At 41.0% G+C, this 26,632-nt stretch overlaps 1 protein-coding gene and 1 long non-coding RNA gene across 5 annotated transcripts in view; one reads left to right on the top strand and one right to left on the bottom strand.

The window, feature by feature from the left end:
* arnt2 (aryl-hydrocarbon receptor nuclear translocator 2) overlaps window positions 1-26,632 on the top strand; it is a 161,662-nt gene that overhangs the window by 14,800 nt on the left and 120,230 nt on the right. For 3 of the 4 annotated variants that reach the window (XM_008405010.3, XM_081604958.1, XM_081604957.1), the window contains exons 2-4: window positions 12,852-12,963; window positions 13,772-13,819; window positions 20,583-20,796. In XM_008405010.3, the coding sequence (XP_008403232.1) occupies window positions 12,852-12,963; window positions 13,772-13,819; window positions 20,583-20,796 (374 nt within the window). Of the gene's footprint in view, window positions 1-11,023; window positions 11,046-12,851; window positions 12,964-13,771; window positions 13,820-20,582; window positions 20,797-26,632 lie in introns of those variants that run through there. The other variant, XM_081604959.1, reaches the window with a different exon arrangement.
* On the bottom strand, window positions 11,030-26,632 carry LOC145551057 (uncharacterized). The gene is made up of 3 exons (XR_014086827.1): window positions 26,502-26,632; window positions 11,324-11,523; window positions 11,030-11,196 (listed from the first exon to the last, which is right to left on the bottom strand). It is a non-coding gene; the product is annotated as an uncharacterized LOC145551057 (long non-coding RNA).

Raw genomic sequence — 26,632 nt, 5'->3', positions numbered from 1 at the left:
GGAACATAAAGCCGAGGTGGAGGCTAGGCAGCTAGCTGAAGGTTACATCTTCTCTGCAATGCTCTCTGCCTTCGCAGGACCACTCTTCCGTAGACCGGGTCGTTTCTCAAGCCCATGAAAGAATAAGCTTGAAAAGATGGAGACCCTGAATTCGGACACAAAGCTCTAATGTTCTGGAACACTTATTTTTATATATTTCTTTGCATTTCTTTTTTGTTTGCGTCTTTTCTTTGTTGTATTTGTTTTTTTTTGTGTTTGCTGCGCATTTGCACCTGTCGACCGCCGTAATATTTTAACGTTTCTGTATTTTACTTCTGCTGGGGTCCATATGGTTATGTGTATTTGTTATAAGTTGCATTGTGATCACTGTTATGTGTAGAGTGTTATGGGGTTCCCCTGTCTGACTCTGCTGACTTCCACTCACATGTGATGGACCTGTCATGTGGGCGTTTACCGTTCTTTCTTTTGAAAGAACGGTAAACTATTGGCGGCTACAGACGCCAGTATTTTACCGTTCTTTCGAGAAAAAACGGTAAACTACTGGCAGCTACAGACGCCAGTATTTTACCGTTCTTTCAAATAAACGGTAAACTACTGGCAGCTACAGACGCCAGTATTTTACCGTTCTTTCAAATAAACGGTAAACTACTGGCAGCTACAGACACCAGTATTTTGCTGTTCTTTCAAATAAACGGTAAACTACTGGCAGCTATAGACGCCAGAAGTTTACCGTTCTTTCACAGTAGCTATACCGTGCTTGCATTGACGGTAATCTACTGTCAGGATTAATTATGGTACAGCTACTGTGCATTTACATTAAACTTCTGGCGTCTATAGCTGCCAGTATTTGACTGTAAATTTACAGGATTATTTTTTAGAGTGCAGGTGCAGTCCTCCAGATGCATCCCTGCTAAAACACACCCCAGACAAAAGGTTGACTTCCATCATTAGCACCAACTCGGTACTGTAGAGCAGTGGTCCCCAACCCCTGGTCCGTGGACCAATTGGTACCGGGCCGCGCGAGAAATAGTGAAATATTTCTGTTTTATGTATTATTTGAGTTTGGAGAATCTTTTATTTTGAAAATCCTTTAACCGGATTCTCTCGGATACTTGCGCGCCAACACTGAGCCCAGAAGCAGCAAAATGAGTAAGAAACAGATCAGATGTCTTTGGAAAGTTTCTTTGCAAAGGGGAAAAGGCCCAGAGAAGAGACAGGAGAATGGATTTATCCCGGACCGGTAGGTGAGTCCCACATTACAAGCCCGCTCTGCGTAACATGCGGCGACCGGCTGCTAATGAGGCAATGAAGCTTCAATCTGCTTCGCCACGTAGAGACCAAGCAGACTGTGGATATAAGCAACACTTCGGGTGTCGTCTCCCATCACCACTCCCAGATGGAACCATCTCCTTGCAGAGAAACAAGCTCAGGGCTCCCGTTAGTCAGTATCGTGAGTTAAAAGTTTTTACGAAAGTAAAATGTAAATTTTTGTGGCGCTTCTGTATCTTATTTTGAAGGGATATATAAACGTTACCATAGCGACCAGAGTCAGAGCGTTTGGGCTGCGGTTGTGAGTCTTAAGTCTGGTTTAGACGGAAAGATTTAAGAATTGTCGGCCGATTCTCCAAACCTCTGTGACCACAGAGCTGATAAAAGTCCAACAGGTTCGATCAGTTCGTGTGTCCATGTTAGGAGCAACAGGAACCGCTTCCAGTCACGAACATCCCAATTCCAGATAATCCAGTAAAACCCCCCAACTTAGTGGGAATTTAGAATAACAAAACACGGATGACGATGTAGAAGCAATAGTGATAGTTTGTGGAGTCATTTTAAGAGATAAAAGACGTAACAAAAAGAAAAGGCGGTGGATAAAAGACGACGGGAGCAGCCACTCTATTTGCTGCACTATGATTTGAAGGTGAATATGTTTTTTCATAGTTAACATTTTTAACTGAATAAACATAATAATGACCTTTTAGATTTAATAATAAACATTTCCACATATCATCTCCGATATCCACCGGACTCAATCGTGCAATATGTCAGCTGTTTGGGATTCCCCTCTGTTCTTACGTCAACGCGCTTTTTGATTGGCTACCTGTCACTTTCAGCAGGTCGTATTCTCGTTTCCAGACAGGAAAAACCCCACAGGTTGCGATTAAAAACTCCAAGACAACCGAAATTGGGTATAGTCAGGATTTAGCTGGAGCACCATCACCGCCATACACCCCCAAGTCTTGACCGGTCCGCGGTAATAAAAAGGTTGGGGACCACTGCTGTAGAGGCTTATAATGAGTCCAGGTGTGTTAAAGAAGGAACACATCTAAAGTTGCAGATGGTAGCTCTGGAAAACTAGACTTGGGCACCCCTAGCATAAATGTATGAAAATACAATGTTAAAAATAAATTAAACAACACCTCATATTATTAAATAACTGATTTTATGTATTGAAGTTATACATATTACATTTGAGTTTGCATGGATGTAACATCACTGCTCAGTTTAAAAATTACAATATTTAAATCAGTGTTTAAAGGTAAGCAAACAAATAATAAAAAGTTTTGATGTTAACTCTCAACTTCATTCACAAAACTTTTTTTTGTTATTACACAGATAACATGTATCTCACTTAACAAAACAATTAGGTGATGTTTGAATGTCCTTGAACGCAAAGCTGATCCCTCTTCAACCAGACAGAGGTCACGTTAACCTAATATTTTCCGTATTTGACCGGTTATTTTTTAAAACAACCAGAAAATTTAAAGTCCATTTGACAGGTTCTAATTAACACCCTTGACTGGTTCACATGGGCAGACATTATAGACTTTACGCAAAGATTTAATCTCAGAGGCAACTGAAATCAATTAATATAAAATCCTTTTAGAATATCATATCATGGATTCTGAACTAAATGCGTCTTTCTGACCAGGAGCTGACAGTGTGTTGAAGAGTTATGGACCGGACGCTTTGGAACGTCTGGTTAGGAAGCGCATTCAAAACCTTTGGTTGAAATAGCACGTTAAATTCAAGTCTCCATTACAGACCATAGAAAACTAAAGAGAATGCAACGTTAATCCATTTGAGAAGCCGGCAGTTTATCTTGAGGAAATAAATGACGATGCAAAAGTTAATTAGACTGTAAAATGTACAGTCCGCTGCTCAACCACTGCGGACGCGGCTACGCTGCTGCAAAGAATTAAAAACCGCTGGGAGTAACTCATCCTGTGGATTTAACAAATGGAACCTTCTGGGTGCACTTTACCCAGGAGAGCAGCGTTCTGGAGGAGCACTGCAGATGTAATATCTGTCCATTTCGGAGAAGCAAAACCCCGCAAAAAATAAATAAATAAATAAATAAATCTTGGGGCACATAAAATGACATGGCGGGCCACATGTGGCCTGCGGGCCTCGAGTTTAACACATGTTTAATAGCTGCTGTATTGTATCTACAAGTATTTTGCATGTTTTATGCCTAAATTAGGTGAATTTATTGCCAGGTCATTTTTTAATTTTGCCAGATTACTTGGTATCATTTATACATAAAGCAAAAAAAATTAACAGTAATCCAGGTGATCAGAAAAGATCGGTGATCGGGAGCCTCATTGGTGATTGGTATCGGAATCGGCAGCAAAAAACCTGATCGAAGCATCCCATTTAATATTGTAAGTATTGATGGATTAAAATTTAGGTTTTCATCCATCCGTTTTCTAATACAGTTTATCGCAAGGGTGCTGGTGCCTACCTCCAGCAGTCACATATTTAGGTTTATATTGTACGCATACCGTATGTACAATATAAGGGACTTCAACGCTCACGTGGGCAATGACAGTGAGACCTGGAGAGGCATGGTTGGAAGGAACGACCCCCCCCGATCTGAACTCGAGTGGTGTTCTGTTGTTGGACTTCTGTGCTCGTCACGGATTGTCCATCACGAACACCATGTTCAAGCATAAGGGTGTCCATATGTGCACTTGGCACCAGGACACCCAAGGCCGAAGTTCGATGATTGATTTTGTCATCATTTCATCAGATCTGCGGCCGTATGTCTTGGACACTCGGGTGAAGAGAGGTGTCCACTGACCACTACCTGGTGGTGAGTTGGCTCCGGTGGTGGGGGAGGAAGCCGGTCAGACCTGGCAGGCCCACACGTGTAGTGAGGGTCTGCTGGGAACGTCTGGCGGAGTCCCCTGTGAGACAGAGCTTTAACTTCCATCTCCGGCAGAACTTCGAACATGTTCCGGGGGAGGTGGGGGACATTGAGTCTGAGTGGACCATGTTCCGTACCTCCATTGCCGAGACGGCTTATCGGAGCTGCAGCCGCAAGGTTGTTGGTGCCTGTCGCGGCAGCAACCCTCGAACCCGTTGGTGGACACCTTCGGTGAGGGATGCTGTCAAGCTGAAGAAGGAGTCCTATTGGGCTTTTTTGGCCTGTGGGACTCCAGAAGCAGCTGATGGGTACCGGCGGGCGAAGCGGCATGCGGCGTGGGTGGTCGCTGAGGTAAAAACTCGGGCGTGGGAGGAGTTTGGAGAGGCCATGGAGAAAGACTTCCATACGGCTTCGAGGCGATTCTGGTCCATCATCCGGCGTCTCAGGAGGGGGAAGCAGTGCAGCACCAACACTGTTTATAGTGGGGATGGTGTGCTGCTGACCTCCACTCGGGACGTTGTGGGCCGGTGGGCGGAATACTTCGAAGACCTCCTCAATACCATCAACATGTCTTCTGTTGAGGAAGCTGAGCCTGGAGACTCTGGGTTGGGCTCTCCAGTCTCTGGGGACGAGGTCGCAGAGGTGGTCAAAAAGCTCCTCGGTGGCAGGGCCCCGGGGGTGGATGAGATCCGCCCGGAGTTCCTTAAGGCTCTGGATGTTGTAGGGTTGTGTTGGCTGACACGACTCTGCAATATCGCATGGACATCGGCAGGGCCGTGCAGAGACCACTAAAGGGGCAGGTGCTCAAAAAAAAAAAAGGGCAGATCCAACCGTATTTTAGGACAGAATATTAACAAAACCTCTCAGCTTTCAAAGTTTAATAAACAATTTATCATTGTTTAACAAACAATGATAAATTACAAAATTGTGACATTTACAATCAAAGCTAAGGAGAATCTCTACATAGAGCATACAACTATGCATATGTAACATATTTTATTAGTAATTTCTTTCTGCAGGTCTATTTTGTTTATTTTACTTAACTGAGGTTAGTTTTTTCCCCCCATTGAATAATTGGGAAAAAAAACTTAACTTCATACTCTGCGAACATGACCCTAAACTTACTTAAAGTCTGGGTTGAGTTTTTTCCCCTTCATTAATTACAAACTTTATATCTATCGTGGTAATTCAGGGTGAGTTATTTTTAATTCTAAATTAATATCCTTGTTGGACTTTTATTTAAGTGTTATTTTCCTTCAAGATACATTTACCTAACGCCAGAATAAATGAAATGTACATTATGCAGCAAAGGAAATGAGAAGATCGGACATATATCCATTATGGAGATGATCGGTTTTGGACGGGCGATGTGCCCTTATTGCATAATAAATACTAAAGTATGACTGATATCATTAACAATACAGGGAAGAAGCTTTTTAGTTATCTAGCTTTGCTAGCAAAGTCGTTAGCTAGCAGCTAGCTAATAGCATAACAACAACAGCCTAATGTCTGTATGATAAAAATACTGAATTGATAAGAACAGTTTCTCCTCACCTGGCCGTCTCCTCCCGCTCAGTGGTTCTTCGGAGAAAGGCAGACGCAGAGGCCTGATGGTGTCTGTTGTATTTCATTATCTCTGATTAAACCGCTACTCTGTGCTGAAGCAGAAACGATACTTCAGGGTTTCTGTCATCTCACAAGTAGCAAGTTCACTCCAATTTATTCACCAAAAACGTTTTTTTTTATTCACCAAAACTGTTCTGTAATCTGGAACGTTCGCTACGTTGAGCTCCAGTTAGCCGCCTTATCTCGGTGTGCGAGAGGCAACTGCGTCATGCATCACGGGCAAAAGGTCAAAGGTAACAAGATGACCGGCTTATTATATTGTACAAAAAAAAATAAAAATAAAATAATAATAATAATAATTTTAGTACATGTTATGTGCCACAAGAGGGCTTAGAAAATAATACAAAAAAAAATTGACCAAAAGGGCACTTGGGGGCAAGGAGCAAAAAGGGCAGGTGCTCAAGCACCCCCCCCCCCCTGCACGGGTTTGGACTTCGGGGGCAGTTCCCCTGGATTCACAGACTGGGGTGGTGGTCCCCCTGTTTAAAAAGGGGGACTGGAGGGTGTGCTCCAATTGGGGGTCACACTCTTAAACCTCCCTGGTAATGTCTATTCAGGGGTCCTGGAGAGGAGGGTCCGCCGGATAGTCGAACCTCGGATTCAGGAAGAGCAGTTTGGTTTTTGTCCTGGTCGTGGAACACTGGACCAGCTCTACACCCTCAGCAGGGTCCTGGAGGGTGCATGGGAGTTCGCCCAACCAGTCTACATGTGTTTTGTGGACTTGGAGAAGGCGTTCGACCGTGTCTGTCGGGGGGCTCTGTGGGGGGTTCTCCGGGAGTATGGGGTACCGGGCCCTTTGATACGGGCTGTCAGGTCCCTGTATGACCGGTGTCAGAGTCTGGTCCGCATTGCCGGCAGTAAGTCGGGCTCGTTTCCGGTGAGAGTTGGACTCCGCCAAGGCTGCCCTTTGTCACCGATTCTGTTCATTACCTTCATGGACAGAATTTCTAGGCGCAGGCGAGGTGTTGAGGGGATCCGTTTTGGATCCAAAAAAATCCTAAAAAATGGAAAATGGCTAAAAATGGAAAACAAAAGTTTGTGCCTCATCTATACAGACTAGTATAATTATTTGAAAGTGATTTTGAGTCAATAGGTCACATGATCTGAAAGCTATTGAAGAAAAACACTTAATTTTGACCAAAAAAAATCCTAAAAAATGGCTAAAAATGGAAAACAAATGTTTGTGCCTCATCTATACAGACTAGTAGAACAATTTACTAAGTGATTCTGAGTCAATACTTCACATGACCTGGAAGCTATTGAAGAAAACATATTTAGTATTAAAATTATTGAAAATATTGTATATGACTTTAAAATTAAATAGATGATATTGTGTCATGTAAAAGCATGAATTAGCACTTACAATTAGTTAGTTGGTTACAATTCAAGGCATTTATTAGCATTTCTTTGACAGGAATGTTTGGTTCGGTAATTTGTTGACAGTCCCTAAGTAAACCTTCGGGCGCTGCGGCTTGGAGTTGTGGACAACCCCCGGTCGACATTAGCGTTCATAAATCGGATCAACCTTGAGCTAAACGGCGCTACTCCCCGGAGCTCGAATATCGAGTATCCAACTTGAAACTAATTTCGCTGCGGTCCTATACCGCCTCGTTTTGAACTAGAGTTAGCCATGTTCGGTATGGCAAACTCTTTCTTCTTCTGCGCCAGTTAATAATTCCTGTAATGCTGGCACCCAGTGGACAGACAACTACAGCAATTTTGCTATTTTTAACCAATCAATCAATCAATCAATCAGATTTATTTATTTCTATAGCACATTTAAGCTACAAGAAAGTTTAAGGTTCTATATATATTTAAAAGCACAAATATACTAAGTAATAGAACATACAGTGAGTCAACAATCGAAGCTTATAGTTTAGGATCAACGCATGCGCAGTTTGATCAAAAAATTATGCCCCGCCTCTTCCGTGACAATTCTCACACATTCAAAAAACGAGTCTCGCTCTCACACATTCAAAAAACGAGTCTCACTCTCACACATACATAAAACAAGTCCTAGTACTGTGTGTGTGTGTGTGTGTGCGTGTGTGTGTGTGTGTGTGTGTGTGCAACTTTAGTCTTGTGTATGTGAGAGAAACATTTGTGTGCGTGTGCGAGTTGTTAGTACAGCGTATGTGTGCGAGAAAGATAGCATTTGTGTATGTGTGCGACATGTTAGTACAGTGTGTGTGCAAGAAAGATACCATTTGTGTGCATGTGCGAGTTGTTAGTACAGTGTGTGTGCGAGAAAGATAGCATTTGTGTGCATGCGCGAGTTGTTAGTACAGTGTATGCGAGAAAGATATCATTTGTGTGCGTGTGCGAGTTGTTAGTACAGTGTGTGTGCGAGAAAGATAGCATTTGTGTGTGTGTGCGACATATTAGTACAGTGTATGTGTGCGAGAAAGATAGCATTTGTGTGCGTGTGCGAGTTGTTAGGACAGTGTATGTGTGTGAGAAAGATAAAATTTGTGTGCGTGTGACATTTTAGTAGTATGTATACGCAATTTGAGTATTTTTTGAGTGTGCGTGAGTTTTTTAGAGTGTGCGTGAGGTTTTTTTTGAGTGTGCGTGAGTTTTTTGTAGTGTGTGAGGGACAAAACATAGATTTTGTCCTAAACTGCCCCTCATACCAATCACTGGACGTTAGGTAAGCCTCTGCGTTACCTAACGTCCTGTCGCTGCTTTATTTCTTTAGTTTACCTCAGCAGGAATCGCACGCACCTCCTTTCACTCAAACTGGACACAGGGTGACAGGCAAAACCTGCTTTCAGTTTCAGAGGTGCGTGTTGAGGGAGTGATGAGATTGGTTCATCTTTGTATAAACAAAGAATTATGCGGCTTTTACATCTCAACACGCTGCCCAGCGTGTGGCTCTGTTTTCCCGATAAATGCAGGTTCAACCCAATGAGGAGCTTACACGCTCTCCTCGTAGTGACGCATCGTGCTGGTTTTATATTATTTTATTATTATTTCTTATTACTATTAATATTTTTTAGGTTACACGAAGCATCAAATCATACCAAATGCTTTGTCCACTTAGTCAGCCAGAGTTGATGCTTGCGGCCGTGCCGAGATCTGAAAATCTCGTCCCACAAACTTAAGCAACCAAAACAGTTTCTGTGATGCTTATTAAAAATCAGTGGACACAAAATGGAAGAGCTATTAAAGACACATTAGCAGCATTAAATAAAATATCTTGTTTACTTAATGCTGTGCACAGTGCAGCGAATTTAACTCATCATGCAGGGCCGGTATAAGCCTGTATAGGCCTTGATCAGAATTTGACTTAGTCCCTGCTTGCTGCTAAAAACATCAGCAACTAGCTTCTGTGTTAGATTTTGTGAAATCTGGGAGAAGGGGAGTAGTTTCATTGGCCAACCTAAAAAGCAATCAAAAATAATTGCAGTTTACTAACAGTGGTCGCTCCAGAAATTTTTTTCTGCAGGTAGTAAGGGCCCCCCTTACTCTCCCTAAGCATTTTACTGAGGGTGCTATGATGGATTTTTTTCCCCCCTATGGTTATCAACACACACACATCAGTATTGTTATTTTAATCAGACTGATTTGCATTTATTTGATGCTTAGACATTAGCAAGAAGCCTTGAGCCATTAGCCAGATTACTTCCAGATAATTTTACATCGTTTAGGTTAAAACAGCATTTATGACAAAAGGGATACCGTAGTATTGACCCTTTGCAACTATGTCAATCATTTAAATCGCTCAGTACAGTGTGGGTGGAGCCAATCCCAGTTGTGTGAGAACTATGTCAAAGTTCGCAAAACATGTGGAGTTTTCAAAATCCTTGAAGCCCATACACATTTAATGTAAGAAATTGGATGAAATGAAAGTCGTTGCATTGAAAATATATTTACTAAATATTAAGTACATTACTTGGATGAACTTTGAAATAATGACACATTTCCGTTTTACTCTGCAAAAACTTTGCTCAAGCAACTAGCAAATTGGCCGTTATAGGCTCATGTAATTTTTTTACACGTTTGCTGCATAATCAGCAGACAGTACATCAACAATGTGAATATAATTCTTCAGACCACCTCCGAAATCAAAGCACAGTTGAACAGGTTATACACATACGTTAGGGTCAGGCTGCATGTCCTTTATTAGCAGGATTCAATTATTGTGGAGAGAAGCTACGTTCGTGAAAAAACATTGCTATCTTAAAACATTTCTTGAAATGAGACACATTTTTTCTTGTTCTAAGTCTTTATTGAAGTTCAAAACAAAATGTACACATTGTACAACAGCTGAGAATCTGAAGAATTAAAAGAAGTAGCCCACACTTAGGTTTGATTTGGAACATGATAGGGTGACGGTGACGTCATCTGCCAAAATTATAACTTTTAATATCTCAGAAACCAAAACTGCACAAACAAAAATTTTAACGGCACAAACCTGCACAAACGGAGCACTAACCATTCAGACTATTAGCTGGATTTTTTGACGTGGGTGGGGTGTCAGCTTCACACAGCTATTGCGCAGCACCTTGTGACCATTTTACTGTGAAATCAACTAAATAAAAGCGATATTAGGCTACCACATGTACTTATTTTGACAGGCTTTATATACAGGAGAGCATAGATTTGGACATCCATCATGGTGGAGAGAGTGACGTCACGTGCAAAGGGTCATATTTGTTTTTTATTTTATTTTTTTTAATTAACTTGTGTTTATTTAATTGCCTAATTAACTGCTACAGGGCTTGATTTGACTATCACTATAATGATAAAAAATTGTATGCTTACTACCGGTTACCTTCGTGCTGACTAACATATGGTATAGTTTGCTATGATAAACACTGTCAATATCATCGAAGTCAGTTCATTTAGATAAGGGACATACTCTTTCTGAGAAATTGTGACTGCCATTGATCAGTTGCTGACGAATACCTTGGAATGAGGTACATGACACGTGGAGCACCAACATGCTCCACGTGTCATGTTGGTGTTGAGCTTTCTAACCCACATGCAGAACACACTCCGGAGACAGAAATTGAATTGAAAGGTTTATTATACAATGAGCAAGTGACAGTGCAGGGGTTTGGTCCAGATGGGCGTCAGACTGGAGCTCAGGATTTCTACGGAGGACAGAGATGGTGAGTTCAGGGTAACTGGGATTTTGCAGAACGGAGCGGTAAGTTTGATAACTTCCTTGTTTGGAGGATCTGGACCGGGAGGGGGCTTCTGAGGATCCGGGGCTCGTCAGTGGAGCGGTGGAATGAGCGCAGAGGCAGCATTGGAGGGCGGACAGGTAAGACGTGGAGCTGGAGGGTCCTTTCTCGGAGGTAAGCTGCCGACTTGATGATCCAGGAGAGGTTTGGAACGGTTTGGAGGACTCGGGCATCTAATGGGTAACACTCACAATGTCTCGAGGAGTGGTTTCAGAAAGCCAAGCTTCTTGGCTACACCAGGAAATGCCAGGGCGTCACAGGGATTATAGAGACACAGGGAGATCAGAATACAGGAACAGATCTTGGTCAGAGGTTGAGCACTAGGCGAGCCTGTGCAAAGGGTCATATTGGCTATTACTCTGGCAGAGATGTGTCGGCAGCCTCCTCCAATTATACTCCTCCAGATGACGGAATAGGTCTCGGTGAACAGCAGACGCTAACACACGCCCTCAGGTGGAACAGCCTCGGGCGCCCTCTGGTGGAAAAACACTAACAGAACCTCCGGATCCCAACACCACGTCTGCATGGGGGCGGAGCTGGCATCATGTCAATTGTTTCCTGCAAGTAATAATACGCAGAGAAGTTAAAATCCTCTTGTGGGAAGTTTTTTTTTTTTAACTCAGTATATAATAATTAATTTTTATTTTGTGTCTTTTGATGAAAATGCTGCAACAACTAAATGTTAAATCAATGTAAACTCATAGAATTAGATTTTAGCTATGGTAACAAAACAATCTAACTATAAAGATTGTTTTATGAGCTTTTACAAAGTAAACTTGCTAGCTCCTTAAAATCTTACATTTAAATGTTAAACAATTTAAATTCTTTTATGTATGCTGAAACCATTTAAAATCAAATTTAGCAGCATTGATAATCAGCTTTGAGGCAGAGATGAAGAATGGTGAGAACTGTCCAGGACAATCCACAGACCACCTCCAAAGAACTGCAGCATCATCTTGCTGCAGATGGTGTTACTGTGCATCGTTCAACAATTCAGCGCACTTTTCACAAGGAGAAGGTGTATGGGAGAGTAATGCGATGGAAGCCTTTTCTGCAAGCACACCACAAAGTCGCTTGAGATATGCAAAGGCAGAGCCTGTACCATTAGAGGCTGTCCTTATTATGTCCTTAATAAGGTGCAGAGGACTGATGAAACAAAGATTGAGTTGTTTGGTCGTAAAAAAGATGTTATGCATGGTGGGAGAAAAAAACACTGCATTCCAAGAAAAATACTTGCTGTAAAATTTAGTGGAGGTTTCATCATGCTTTGGAGCTGTGTGGCCAATACCAGCACTGGGAATCTTGTTAAAGTTGATGGTCTCATGGATTCCACTCAATATCAGCAGGTTCTTGAGAATAATGTTCAAGAATCAGTTATGAAGTTAAAGTTTTGCAGGGGATGGATATTTCAGCAAGACAACTATCCAAAACACCGCTCCAAATATACTCAGGCATTCATGCAGAGGAACAATTACAATGTTCTGGATAGCCATCCCAATCCCCAGACATGAACATCATTGAACATCTGTGGGATGATTTGAAGCGGGCTGTCCATGCTCAGCAAACATCAACTTAACTGAACTGGAATTGTTTTGCAAAGAAGAATGGTCAAAAATACCTTCACCCATGATCCAGGAACTCATTAAAAGCTGCAGGAAGTGACTAGAGGCTGTTATTTTCGCAAAAGGAGGATCTACTAAATATTAATATCACTTTTCTGTTGAAAAGATAACACAAGCTGCATTAACATTAAGCAATGTTTTTGGATCAACAATGGGATTTCTTAAAGAGTTCGTGTAAAATTTAAGATTTGCTCATTTTGGGTGAAACATGTTTGTTATATTTGTTATATTGTGTCCTCTGCTCTTAATTGTTGCATGCTGTAGAAATAGCCAGTGAGCTGCCAGGTCCGGTAGCGATGCCTGGAGGAGTTGGGAGTGGCCAGGTGAGAATGGCAGGTGCCGTGTCAGGCCGCGGTGGGAAGAGGAGATCAGGAGGGTAAGTGTCTTTAGTTCTGCTCTGTTGCTGAAACACTTTCTTTTCTAGCACAGAAGAAAAAATCCGAAATTTATACAGAATCCTACAAAAATATACCCTTCAAACCTGGCATTCTGCGATTAATTAATGTATCACTTGGATTTTATGTGATTAAACAAAAAGAAGTTTAGCATTACTTTGTAACTTATAAGTACTTATGAGTAATTATGAATTGGAAGAAAAATTACAAATAGTTTTAACATCTGAATGGATTGATGACCTGTCCAGGGAGATCCCGCCTCTCACCCGTTGATCGCTAGAGATAGGCACCAGCACCCATAGCAACTCCACTAGGGATAAGCGTGTAGGATTATGAATGGATGGATGGGTTTTTAGCATCTTTTACAAATAAAAATATAAAAATGCTGTGTGCACTTATACGTAGCCCTTTTACTTGAATACTGAAAAACCAGATTGACTGAATCAAATGCAGAACTGAGATTTAAATGGATAAGTACAGATGCAGTTCAGTAGAAATTAACCTTTGCCTAATATTGTCACTACAATATTATTGATTTTAGCTACAACTACAAAACTTGTTCAGCCTATCCAGTTTTTTGTTTAAGTTCTGGCTGAACTTAATTGTTCATTAACATCATTCTGACTAGATACAGGATTTGAATTAAATATTTGAACATAGATATTGGGTCTATTTGTCTTTTTAAGTACATTGAAATGAATTCAAGCATAAATAAAATAATTCAAAGTGCCATAAGTTGGCAGCTAGATTTAATGAATTGAATAACTGTCATTCTATTTTATTTTACAGAATGGACTTTGACGATGAGGATGGTGAGGGACCCAGCAAATTTTCAAGGTGAGAGCAGTGAAAGCAAGCAGCATGGATCGGATCTTCAATTGTACAAATGGCTACAGCTAACTAAAATAAGAAAATATTTTTTTACTTTTTGTGAGCCTCCTGTGACATCGATAGGAACAAGTTATTTCTCCTATTTATATTTTTCACCATCAGAAATACACTAGGATAAATGTTTGAAACCAACTTGAAAACACAACGCAGAGACTGTTGAAATAGTGGAAACAGTTGATGTAACAAAGTTAAGAGCAGCGTAGGTCTCTAGTTAGCATGGTGTAAACAACAGAACAGTCCCCATTTAAGATATTTCAGTTGGTTTCATTATAGCTCCATGTAGAAAAGAATAAAATAAGTGACTGAACAAGTGGTCTACAATCAATATTAATAGATTCAGTGTCAGAATCTATAAAGTCAGTGTAAATGGGTGGCGTCAAAGACAAATCTACAGTGGCTGAGAGGTGCAAATGACAAAATTAACAGGAAACACATGAACGATGCAAGCCAGGGGTGCACAGATTGCAGTTTTCTGGCCAATCCATGATGACCAATCTTTAAAAAGCCTGACTCGCCAATTCCAATTTTAACTGACGCAAAAAACTTTTTGGCAGGATGGATGGATGGAATGGATGGATAGATATGGATAGGAAATTGTTATATTTGCAATATATTGGAAAGAAATTATGAACCGAATTACGTTTTTGGGATTTTTCTTTGCAGTTTTTAGCATTTTATTTAGTTGTTATGGATTACTAAGATATACATTGTGAAAGACCTGGATTTGAGGATTTTATTGATGTATTGGTTATTGAAATGCTACAAATAATGGCTGTGCAGCATCCAAAAATATAAAAAATAAGCTCATGCGAACCTTTATAATTGTAGCCATAAAAGGGTTAAAAAGACGCGGGTTAACAGCAGCTCCCCGCAGCTGTGTAATGTCCTTCTCTAGGCAACCACAACAGTGTCGGTCTGTAGTGTTCTGGGGGTCCTTTATAGTTCCCTCTATGAGAATTTAGCTGACTTTAATATTTTCCGTGTTCTATTTTCGTCATTATTGTTACACTTGGTGTTCATATGTGTGCAACAGACATGTCTATCTGACATTTATAGAAATACGGAGCAAATCATGTCCCGTATCGATTCAATTCGAGATGGAACATTTAACAGCCAAATATGGGGTGATTCCGTATTTTATGAGACAGGTGGTAACCCTGTAGTAGAGCCAAGCCAGGCCTGGTCTGAGTAGAGCAGGGCTACTGAAGTAGAGCCTGTGGAAAAGGTGCAATAGTGAGAATATTTTACTGAGAATCTTGTCCCCTACAAATCTATTGGTCGACTCTCCCTAGAGGTGTGGAGCATTTCCATTTTGTGGAGCGAGATTTCAGCACTTCATACATGCTGTTGTTTTTCTTTGTAGCATTTTCCCTTCCTATTTCCTGTGATTGCCAGTATTTTTGTTTGCGTTTCTTTTTTGTATTTGTGATTTTTTTGAGTTTGCATCATTCATGGTTTTTGTGCAGCTTGTGTCATTGTTTACTGAGGTTTTGAAGAGGACCTGATAGCACACAGGCTTGGGCTGCATGTTGATTTGAACATTTAAGAAACAATAATAAATAATTTTCAAAAAATTAAGAAAGTGACACATGGTGTGAGGGAGAGTACACAGGGAACTAGGAAATAAATCTAACATTAAGGAATATCTATACCTAAGAAACTAAACTAGAAAAACAAAGAATAACTAGGCTCAAGACATGTAAATGATAAGCTAGAATCACTCAGAAAGGACTAAACTAAAGTAAAAGAAAAGCCAGAAAGAGACTAAGGAACACAGAATAAACAAACCTCAAAGCACAGGATCCTAACACAGATAAATAATCTCAGTCTGAGTTGGAGAAATGTAAAAATGTCAATGGTAAGGACTCTTGAACACTAAACTAAGCATATCTAACTCAGACAATGTTCCAATACTTTAAAATATGAGTTTGTATGACATTTTGATCATTCTTCAAATAAATATTCAAAGCAGTTGACTCTGGAAGATATCCACCTGAGGTAATTCTAGGTCATGTTTTTAAATAGTTGCACTTCTCACGTAAATATTTAAATGCAATTAATATGGAGTAAAAATAGTCTCAAAATATGTGTGCGCGTGTAAAAAGATTTGTGCGTGTGTAAAATATTTGTGTGTGCGTAAAAGGATTTGTGCGCATGTAAAAAGATTTGTGTGTGTGTGTAAAAAGATTTGTGTGTGCGTAAAAAGATTTGTACGTTTGTAAAAAGATTTGTGCGTGTGTAAAAATATCTGTGCGTGTATAATACTGGATTTGTAAACCTTAAAAATAAAATAAACCTTCTCCTACTCCTATAAATGTTGAAAAAGTACACACAAATCACCTGGTACACACACACAAAACTGCATTTACACACAGATCCGGTTACGAGTGCACAAGTATTTTTGAGATTAATTTCACGCTTCGGGGAAGCTCCCAGATTTGTGTGTAGATTGGTGTGTTTACATGCTAGTAAAAGCTGGGTCATCTGAGTTTTACTCTGCGTCTAGTGTTTTTATCCTCTGACGTTTCTCACTGTGCTTGTGCCGAAGTGGCAAATATGTTAGTTTGGTGGAAAACGGTATATCTCAGCACTTTCTTATAATATCCTAAAATTATTTATAGACATATTGTGCATTTTTGAGCGGTACACGAGACTAGGTGGTCTGAAAAAGGACCACTGGTGGCGGAATGGTTTGTTGGCCGGAAAATTAACCAGGCAAACCCAGAAGCAAGATGGAGCGTCCCGGTGATCTGTCCTCTGAAGTAAGTAGGAACTAAACCTGCAGGCTTTGCCCTCCGATTATAATGAGACATGGAGTAATTATAAATGATTTCAGGTTACGTTCTATACGTCTAGTATTTTGATACTCTGCCCTCGTCATATGTTTCTGTTAGCGGGAGCTAATGTTTGTCAGCTATGCTACTTTAGCTGTTCGCAGCTAAGCGTGGATTTTTACTGTCACACTCAGCGCAGTTTGAGTCTTTAATCCATAAACATTATCTCTGGGTGGTTCTTACAGTTTCTGTTTTGCCCAAAAGGTTCCAATCAAATTCCTAAGTCATGTTGCTGACTGATATTTGTATATATAGTTTGTGAGATATTCTGATTTGCCTTTTACTTTATTCACTAAGTGAATATAATTAAGTGAAAAAAATTGCCATTCGATTCTAATGTATTTACTTTCTATGTGTATAAATAACATTTTATATTTATCTCTACCCAGGACAAAACGGCTGACTGATGGATTGGGTCTGGTGTTATTTCACTTTCTGGAGTATCAGTATCTTTCAGATCTCGTCTACCTTCTGATCCAATTGAGCTGCAGCAGGAACACACTGATCCTCTAACAGGATCCTCAGATCCAGGCATCGATGTCTGGTGTCCTGCAACATTTAGATATGTCCTGGTCCAAAACACCTGAATTAAATGGCTGCTTAGGACAGTCAAGTTCTCCAGAGTCATGGAATCATTTGACTCAGGTGCGTTAAAGAAGAGACATCTAAAGGTTGGGGGACACCAACCCTTATGAACTGAAGTTGAAGCCCTGCTGTACAATTTTCATTCAATCGTAATCACATTCACTTGCATACAGTGGAAACTTTACCTGTGTTGAGGTAGATGAGGAGTATTCATAGTATCTCTACTTTAATACCATAATGGTTTCCATTTGTTGAAAGTAAATTACAAACATTTAGCCATAGTTTAACCACTGCTTTATGACAAAAAATGTTTGATGTTACAAATATATCATTTTAATAGAGGCATCATTCGATTTATACTGTAGAAAGAAGATGACAAAAGTATTTCCTGAATTAACTTTAATGTTCATTTCACTGCACACAAAGGACAGATTAAATATTTAAGAATGCAACAAATCTGTTGAATCTTTAACAAAATAGGTTCAGATTAACGGGTGGATTCACAGCTACCTAAAGTTAACAATGAAATGTCCTAAAACTTACATGGATGTTCAAATATTTGCTATAATCAATTAACAAAAGAAAACACCGTAAAGCTGTGTATTCAAATACAACCAAGGTCAATCTGTACAGATTGAGGAGACCCCCTAATGTCTACCAACAGAGCAGGTTAACTACTGTAGTTTGAAAGGCGCCTCGGTCTAATCGACTGCTCAGTTTGAAGCTTCAGGTTTTGGTGTTGAACCTCCCAGAATCTCAGCTGCAGATTGTCTGAAGATGCAGAGAAAAGTACAAATAGACAGTGTTAGAAAAATTATGTTGATTTTCCTGAACAGCTGATGCACTGACAAACCTGACTGTGACAGAACATTACTTGAATCATCACAATGTATGTAGAAATGTTTCTTTTTATGTCGATCAAATGTTTATGCATTAAATGTTTTGCTGTGAAGGCTATTTTTGCAGTGGTACTTTAAATAAATGCATAAAATATTTATTTTCTTAAGTATGTGTTTATTAGCTGTCAATTGTGTTAAAATATCAATTAAGAAATTTACGAAACCATCTGAATATATTTTACCATCTACATTAATCAACTTGAAATGAAGACGAACAGGAACAGCAGGTTTGTCCTGGATTGCAGACGAGGTATATATTTGTTTAAGAGCCAATGAAATGGGGTCTTTGTGGATTTCAGAGATCCAGACACAAACAGTTTAATCTGAAGATTCTGGAGGATGTGTGAATAGGTCTGTCACCATGAAACATTTTTACTATACTGCATTATCACACGATAAATTGTTCCAGACATTCTCAACAAACGATAATATAGTTCTTTTGATACCATTTTTTAAAGTAATATAATGGTAATGACGAAATAATAATGCAAGAACACATTCTCAAAGGTCATTAAACTTTAAATTCTAATGCACATTTAACACTGGGACTGGAAGACATTTTTAATATCCAGAATAAATAAAACTAATGAATTTTGAAGTCTTTTTAAACAAAATTGGTCTCGGTTAGACTTTATTTTGAAAAGTACCAAACTGAGGACTTTTATCTTCCAGTTTTTGGTAGAAAGAAAAAAAGAAACGATAACTCGTGGCAATGGAAATGATTGAGTTTGTTTTACTTTATCATTCGATTAATTGATTTATTGATTATTCTGACAGGCCTATGTGTGAACATTAGACTAAATCCTTAAATATGTTGAAAAGTCAACATAAATGAAGTACCTTTCATTTTGTTATGGTGAATAAAGTCTAGCAGCAGATTATGTTTCTGCAGGTCCCGGTCTTCCTTCATTACTGCTGAAGCAAGCAGTAATGAAGTGATAGTGACCAACATCCATAAATGCCATAAACTCCTGACGATGCTTGCCGACTTCGGCATCATAAAACTAGATCAACCTGGGTTAAAGTTAAGACTGAAGATAGAAGATCAAACTGTGCTTAGAGTGACAGTAAAAATCCACGGATTTAACTGTAGCATAGCATAAACATTAGCTCCTGCTAACAGAAACATATGAGGAGGCCAGAGTATCAAAATACCAGACATATAAAACGTTATCTGAAATCATTTATAATTACTCCATGTCTCATTATAATCGGAGAGCAAAACCTGCAGGTTTAGCTCCTACTTACTTTAGACCACCGGGCTGATCTGGCTTTGCCTGGCTATTTTTCCGGCCAGCGGATCATTCCGCCACTCAGTGGTCCTTTTTCAGACCACCTAGTCTCCTCTACCGCTCAAAAATACACAATATGTCTATAAATAATTTTAGGATATTATAAGAAAGTGGGGCTGCACAGTGGCGCAGTTGGTAGAGCTGTTGCCTTGCAGCAAGAAGGTTCTGGGTTCGATTCCCGGCCTGAGGTCTCTCTGCATGGAGTTTGCATGTTCTCCCTGCGCATGCGTGGGTTTTCTCCGCGTACTCCGGTTTCCTCCCACAGTCCAAAAACATGACTGTTAGGTTAATTGGCCTCTCCAAATTGCTCGTAGGTGTGAGTGTGTGTGTGCATGGTTGTGTATCCTGTGTGTCTCTGTGTTGCCCTACGACAGACTGGCGACCTGTCCAGGGTGTACCCCGCCTCTCGCCCGAAACGTTAGCTGGAGATAGGCACCAGCAACCCTCCCGACCCCATTAAGGGACAAGGGTGCAAGAAAATGGATGGATGGATGGATGGATATAAGAAAGTGCTGAGATATACCATTTTCCACCAAACTAACGTATTTGCCACTTCGGCACAAGCACAGTGAGAAACGTCAGAGGATAAAAACATTAGACTCAGAGCAAAACTCAGATGTCCCAGCTTTTACTAGCATGTAAACGCAACATCTCCACACAAATCTGGGAGCTTCCCCTAAGCGTGAAATGAGTCTCAAAAATACTTGTGCACTCGTAACCGGATCTGTGTGTAAATGCAGTTTTGTTTGTGTGCACTTTTTCAACATTTATAGGCGTAGGAGAAGGTTTATTTTATTTTTAAGGTTTACAAATCCAGTATTATACACGCACAGATATTTTTACACACGCACAAATCTTTTTACACACGCACAGATATTTTGAGACGATTCACTCCATAAATGAATCTCTTTTTGTCTGATGGAGTTGTGCCTCAGTAATTATTACTGTTTAACTAACTTTGAAACATTTAGTTTTAACACCTAAAGGATGATATGAGATGACATGATATAAAGCTGTTGAGAATCTGTGTCAGTTAAATTGGAGGTAGGTATGATTCTACAGTCATTAGCTGTGTATTCTTTTCTTTCCTCTGTTTTAGAGAGAACCACAGTGAGATTGAACGACGCCGGCGTAACAAAATGACCCAGTACATCACTGAGCTGTCAGACATGGTCCCTACCTGTAGTGCCCTGGCCCGAAAGCCCGATAAGCTAACCATACTACGTATGGCGGTCTCCCATATGAAGTCCATGCGGGGGACAGGCAACACTTCTACTGATGGGGCGTATAAGCCCTCTTTTCTCACCGAACAGGTAGTGTAATGAAAGCTGACGGTCTACCAAAAGTAATGCTAACAATTTAAAATAAGCAGCTGATCATATCAGGATTTTTTGTACATTGAACTCGCAGTTTTACCAAAAAATGTGTCAACTACTCAGGTAAAGTGAACTCTTACAGAGGAACATAAAGGGCCGTAGAAATGATCAGCATTATAATGTGATGTGGCTTGATTGTGTGTGGTGAGCCGTTTCTGCTGTTTGTTATATTCTTCCTCTTGTTTTGCCCTGATGACTCTGCTCTGTTTGTCTAAAATTGCACAGTATTTCTGATTGTCAAGCCTTCTAAAGCAATTTTGATCTGAGAAGCCAGTCAAGGAGACCCACTCCACTGTTACTGGGCGTACTGAACCATCTCCACCATCAACTTGGCACCTTTCCCTATGGGAAGCGCTCGGTAAAATGGGGACAACGTGATGCCGTGCTGATACAGAATGAGACAAAGCTGAAATCTGTTGCACCGTCTGTTTGTCAGTTCATAGCAGGCTCATCCTTCCTTCTCCTCTAGCACCTGAATGACTAACAAGAATGACTTGTTAGTCATTCTTTTTAAATGACTACTTCACTTAAACAGTTTTGTATTTTACTTTAGTCTATCCTTCTCTGAACTGGTAGTCACATCTGTCCTGGGTTAGTCTGACAGAGGCATCATGTGTCACCGGGCCCTCTGACCAGCAGGGTAGGCGTGTGAAGTGTCTTGCCCAAGGACACAACAATAAAGGCGCACAGAGCTGACAACTGTTGTGGAAATTTTCCTTTAACAAAGAATGAGGCAAAACTTTCAAGAACCAGAGAAAGAATATATTCTTAATCAGTATTTATTTGAAGACTTAACAGTGTTTGAAGTCTCTGCTAACTGAACGCATTCAGGAGAAAGAGTCCCGAGCAGAACACAGCTTACAGTTTTATAGGGAGAGTTTCATTCCGATCGCATAGTTTGATAATCTACTTGATTACAGAACATACAGCGGACTAGACAGCAGGCACACGTGTCTTCTTCACTAGGAGCCAGGAAACAAAAAGAAAGAAACAATTCAATGACTTAATTGTAATGTTAAGGCCAGAGAACCTGCTTCAGAAATCTCTTTCATGAGCTAATGCATCACACAAGGATCTTAATACTGCTATGCAATGATTCAGCTAATAATCATAGTAACCATAAATTTTCCCACTACACAATCTACTTATTGTGGGACAAACGTTGTTTACGTATTGTAACCGCAGATTCTATGAGTATAGGCACAGCCCTTTAAGGCTATCGCTAGTGGGTCTATCCCTCGTGCACAGCGCAGCACTGAAAAAAGCTTAGTCCACGCCCACCTGCTGGGTGGGCCCCACCACCCTGGTCTGTATAAATAACGGTCAGACTGGACAAACAGCTCCCTAACAGCCTTTTTCTTCAGCTATTTAGGAACCAGTGAAGCCCACAGCTTCAAGGGCTGCGCCTATACTCATAGAATCTGGGATTACAATACGTAACCAACGTTCTATTTGGTATAGCCTTCGTCCTTTAAGGCTATAGCTAGTGGGTTAATGGCGAAGCAGTATGTAGTCTATGCCTCACTGGGTCCATCCAGACCACCACCATGAAGCATCTGCTCGCATATAACAAAAAACAGTCTCAGCGTAGATTGCGTAATTACGCACTCCCGGCCTCCCATACAGCAGAAGACCAGAGAGGAGAATAGGCTCTGGTCAGAAAGGTTGATATAAAGAGACCTGCTGCTGTGAACAGGAGCAAGGTTACGAACTGTAACAATGTAAAGATGAACAGAACACGTAACTTATTATACAGCACTTTGGACAACCATGTTCTCAAATGCTTTGTAAATAAACGAAACAAAAATAATTATTCTGTCAGTCCACGCCTTATTCTAAGGACAGAATGGGTCACAGAGAACATGGAAACATTACACCGGTCAAACCGAATAAATGAGCACGGAGATGACCAGGAAGCTGCCGTGCAAATGTCCTCCACAGACATTCCTCCACGCAGAACTCTTGACACCCACTTTCTGCATTTTGTTACAAATGTGAGCAAACCTCCACGGATGAAATCCCTCTGGTGGAGTGAGCTCACAGATTCTCTGGAGGATCCAATCCAAAAGAAATATAAGCCTGTGAGATGGCTTTTCACAACCAGTGAGAAAGACGCTGGGCGCACAGAGGACGTCCCACTGAGTTATCTCTTTAATGCGCGAACAGACGCTGAGAGCGACGCAGTGCAGATGTGCGTGCCACATAACGAGAGCGCGCGCACGGGACAGAGAAGATGAGATGCAGCGTTTAGGAGTAAAAACAGGATTTGGACGCAGCACAGCTGAGCTGCCGTCGGCTCATATTCAGAAACAAGAGGCAGCAACAGAGAGCGGAAAACTGCTCACTCTCTTTACAGACGTAAAAGGGCCAACAGCAAAGCAGTTCTAAAAGACAGGAACTCAAGAAGAGTCTGATTTAAAGGCTCAAATGGAGCTTTAACCTGAGCGCGCAGGAACAGGGTCTAATCCCATAGAGGAGCAAATGGGTGTGACACCTCTCAGAAACCGCTTCATCAGCGGGTGGTTGAAGACCGTTCTGTCACCAAAACCCTCATGGCAGGAGGAAATAGCTGCAGCATATGCTTTAATGGTGCTGAAAGCTAAATTTCTGTCCATCAGTTGCTGGAGAAATGACAGCACACAGCCTAAAGGACATGAAATGGGCTCCACGCCCACTCCCGCGCAGCAGCGTTGAAAGACTGACCACTTCGAAGCATATAACGCTGGTAGAAGCGGCTCATGCGCCCTGAATGGTGAGCAGCACATCCTGAGGGAGACCGAGCCTCCCTGGGTGCTCCCGTTCAGCCGCCAGACCCAGAGATGCTGGCCTATTTCTGGGTGGCTCCTGATCGCTGCCCCGGCCTGGAAGAGCGCGTCCTCCCTCCACGGCAGCTTCCACGGTCGACCTGACACCAGTTGCTGCAGACTGGGAAACGATGTTTAACAGCTGAGCGAACCGCACGCCTCTGGCGATTTATGTAGGTTGCTGCCACTCTGTTGTCCGTGTGGATCAGAACATGATCCACAAGCTGACCCTGCAGCAGAGGATCAAAGTGTTGAGTCACCTTCAGCACCGTGAGGAGCTCCACCAGCATATTTATGTGAATAGACATGTGGTCTGGCCACTGTGCTCCAACCACCTGAGACAGACGTGTTCCTCCCCATCTCGACAGGGATGTGTCTGTGAACACCGATATGTGTGACGTGGGTCTGCTGAGGGGAACTCCTTCAGCCAGAATGCTGGGGTTCCTCCAGTGGGTCAGATCGGCTCCCACTGAAGGAGGAACAGAGATTGTGCGCCTCTTCTGACACACAGGATCTATGCGCAGGCGAGCGAACCGTCTCTGGAGGTGTCTCATGTGCAACAAACCCAGTGGAATCACAACGTAAGTCGCTGACATTCCCAGCAGCCGCATGACTGACAGAGCAGTCATTATGCTGCGAGGCCTGACATGGCGGAGCTGTGCTGACAGAGCCTCGATTCTCGGCTGTGCCAATCGGGCTCTGGTTCTCATCATAACTGAGTTCAGCTCCACTCCCAAATAAAAGATCATCTGAGATGGAATAACCAAACTCTTTCCCAGTTGCTTCTGGGTCTGAATGGCGGCTTCCTCTCTGGACCGAGCCAGTAAAAGCAAGTCATCCAGATAGAAGAGGACTCTCATCCCTGCCATGTGCAGTGGCTGCAGCGCTGTCTACCGTAAATTTACGGTAAAAAACGGTAAAAGACCAACAGTTTTTGACCATCATATCCAAAAACATTTAAGTACCGTAGAAATTACATGGAACTACCCGTAAGTTGAAACTGCAAAAAAAGTCAGTAAATGTACGGTAGAAAATTGTGAAACACCAACAGTTACTGACCGTAATATCCAAAACATTTTGTTACCGTAGAAAATACATGGAATTGCCGTAAGTCAACACTGCAAAAAAACTCCGTAATTTTACGGTAAGAAAATTGTGAAACACCAACAGTTACTGACCGTAATATTCAAAGCATTATACTACCGTAGAAAATACAAGGAATTATCATAACTCAATAAACATATATCCTAAAGTAATTTTGACAGTCATGAATGTAGAAAATACACAAATATATTGTAAAAATATAAGTAATTGTAAAGTTCATAAAAAAATATTGTAATATTGCCAGCAGTTAATTACCCTAAACTTAACAGTACTAATCAGCCAAAATTACAAATTTTGCTGATATTTTTATCTACAATGTAAAACCATAAACAAGACTGCAAAAGTAATTTTTACAAAGAACAGAATGCTGGTGTGATATTTTGGTTTCTTTTTTAATAATGCCTTTAATACACCAAACTGAAATCTCAGCAGTAGACCAGGCATCGATCTGGCATCCCACCGATTGCAAAGCAAACTCCTACAGCCAACGCCACCATCATTTATGAGAATATTTGATTAAATGATGAATTTTAGATTAATTTTATGCCAACCATAGATTTCTTATACTGTATGTTAGCCCCTCTTGCTTGGATGAAGCTGAAGTTGGTTTCCAATTGCTGCTTCCAATTTGGGAAATGGCTAAAGGGCAATTCCACCTAATTTTACCCTACCATCAGCATCTTTAATTTACTTTAGCTAAAAAACTACAACACCTAGACTCTTCAAATCTGGACTAGATTATTCTCAACTCAAATCAGAATATTTCAAACCAAGTGTGGGATTTGTGAAACCTTTATCTGATTTGTGAAACTTCAATAAAGAACAATTCTAGTGTCATCCAAAGTCATAAAAGTTGTGAAGTCGCCCTTCATTGAAGTTTCATAAATCCCACACTTGGTTTTAAATATTATGCTATTAGTAGAGAATACTCTAGGGAATACTCTAGAGCAGTGTTTCTCAACCTTTTTTGGGCCAGCGCCCCCCTAGTCTTCATCCAGGTCCCTCACCGCCCCCCACCAAAGAATTTGCAGGCTACCTTGCACTGACCATTATTTTATCATTAATATAACTATCACTATTGTAGATTAGGGCTGTATAAATAAATCGATTCGGCGATATATATATCGATATTTTCCGCCCTCGGAAAGTATTGATTTTTCATCCGCGAGAATCGATCCGTTAAACCATAGGGGTCCATAGCCTTATAGCTCTTTTTAACGTCTAGTTTGTTACGGCGTAGCAGCAAGACTCCGCCTCCCTCAGTCTCACTTTCAACTTGAGCTTAAAGTGCACATTATAAACTACACACCAGTTTTTAAATTGTGTTAAAAGGCCAAGTATAACCGGAGTTATGCTAAAATTAGTAAACCATATTTTTCCAAATGTCAGAGAAATGTCAAAAGCACCGCCATTCCCCGGCTTTTCCGATTATGTGAGAGGGAATGAGCTTCCAAACGTACAAAACGAAACGAAACATTAGATTCCTGAGTTTTTGGCAATGTAAAATCTTCAATAAATAACGATGGGCTGTATTTTGTTGCTGAGAAACGAAGTAAAGTTGCGCTAGTAACCGTGAAAGAGAAGCGGAACTGAGAAGCGGAAAGGAGCAGCGGCGCGAATGGAGCAGCTGCAAAAGCAGTGAGATCGCGAAATTAATGCAAATTTCGACTGGTAGCATTCACTTCGTAATTAGTTTTTAGCTTGGCGGTTTCTGTTTTTTATATAAAGGATTACCTGAAGAATGAACATGGGTTGATAACATCCAAAGCGGGCGCGCAGCGGCGCTGTGTTTTGAGCAGGAAGACGAAGAGGGAAAAAAACCCCAGCTGGAATCCGCGGCGCAGTGAGGATTTCCATGGTAACAA

Source organism: Poecilia reticulata, chromosome 3 (assembly GCF_904066995.2).
Source record: "Poecilia reticulata chromosome 3, P_reticulata-male-v2, whole genome shotgun sequence".
Taxonomy (NCBI): Eukaryota; Metazoa; Chordata; class Actinopteri; order Cyprinodontiformes; family Poeciliidae; genus Poecilia; species Poecilia reticulata.
Note: the sequence above shows the minus strand (reverse complement) of the source record. Positions and strands in the feature narration are given on the sequence as shown.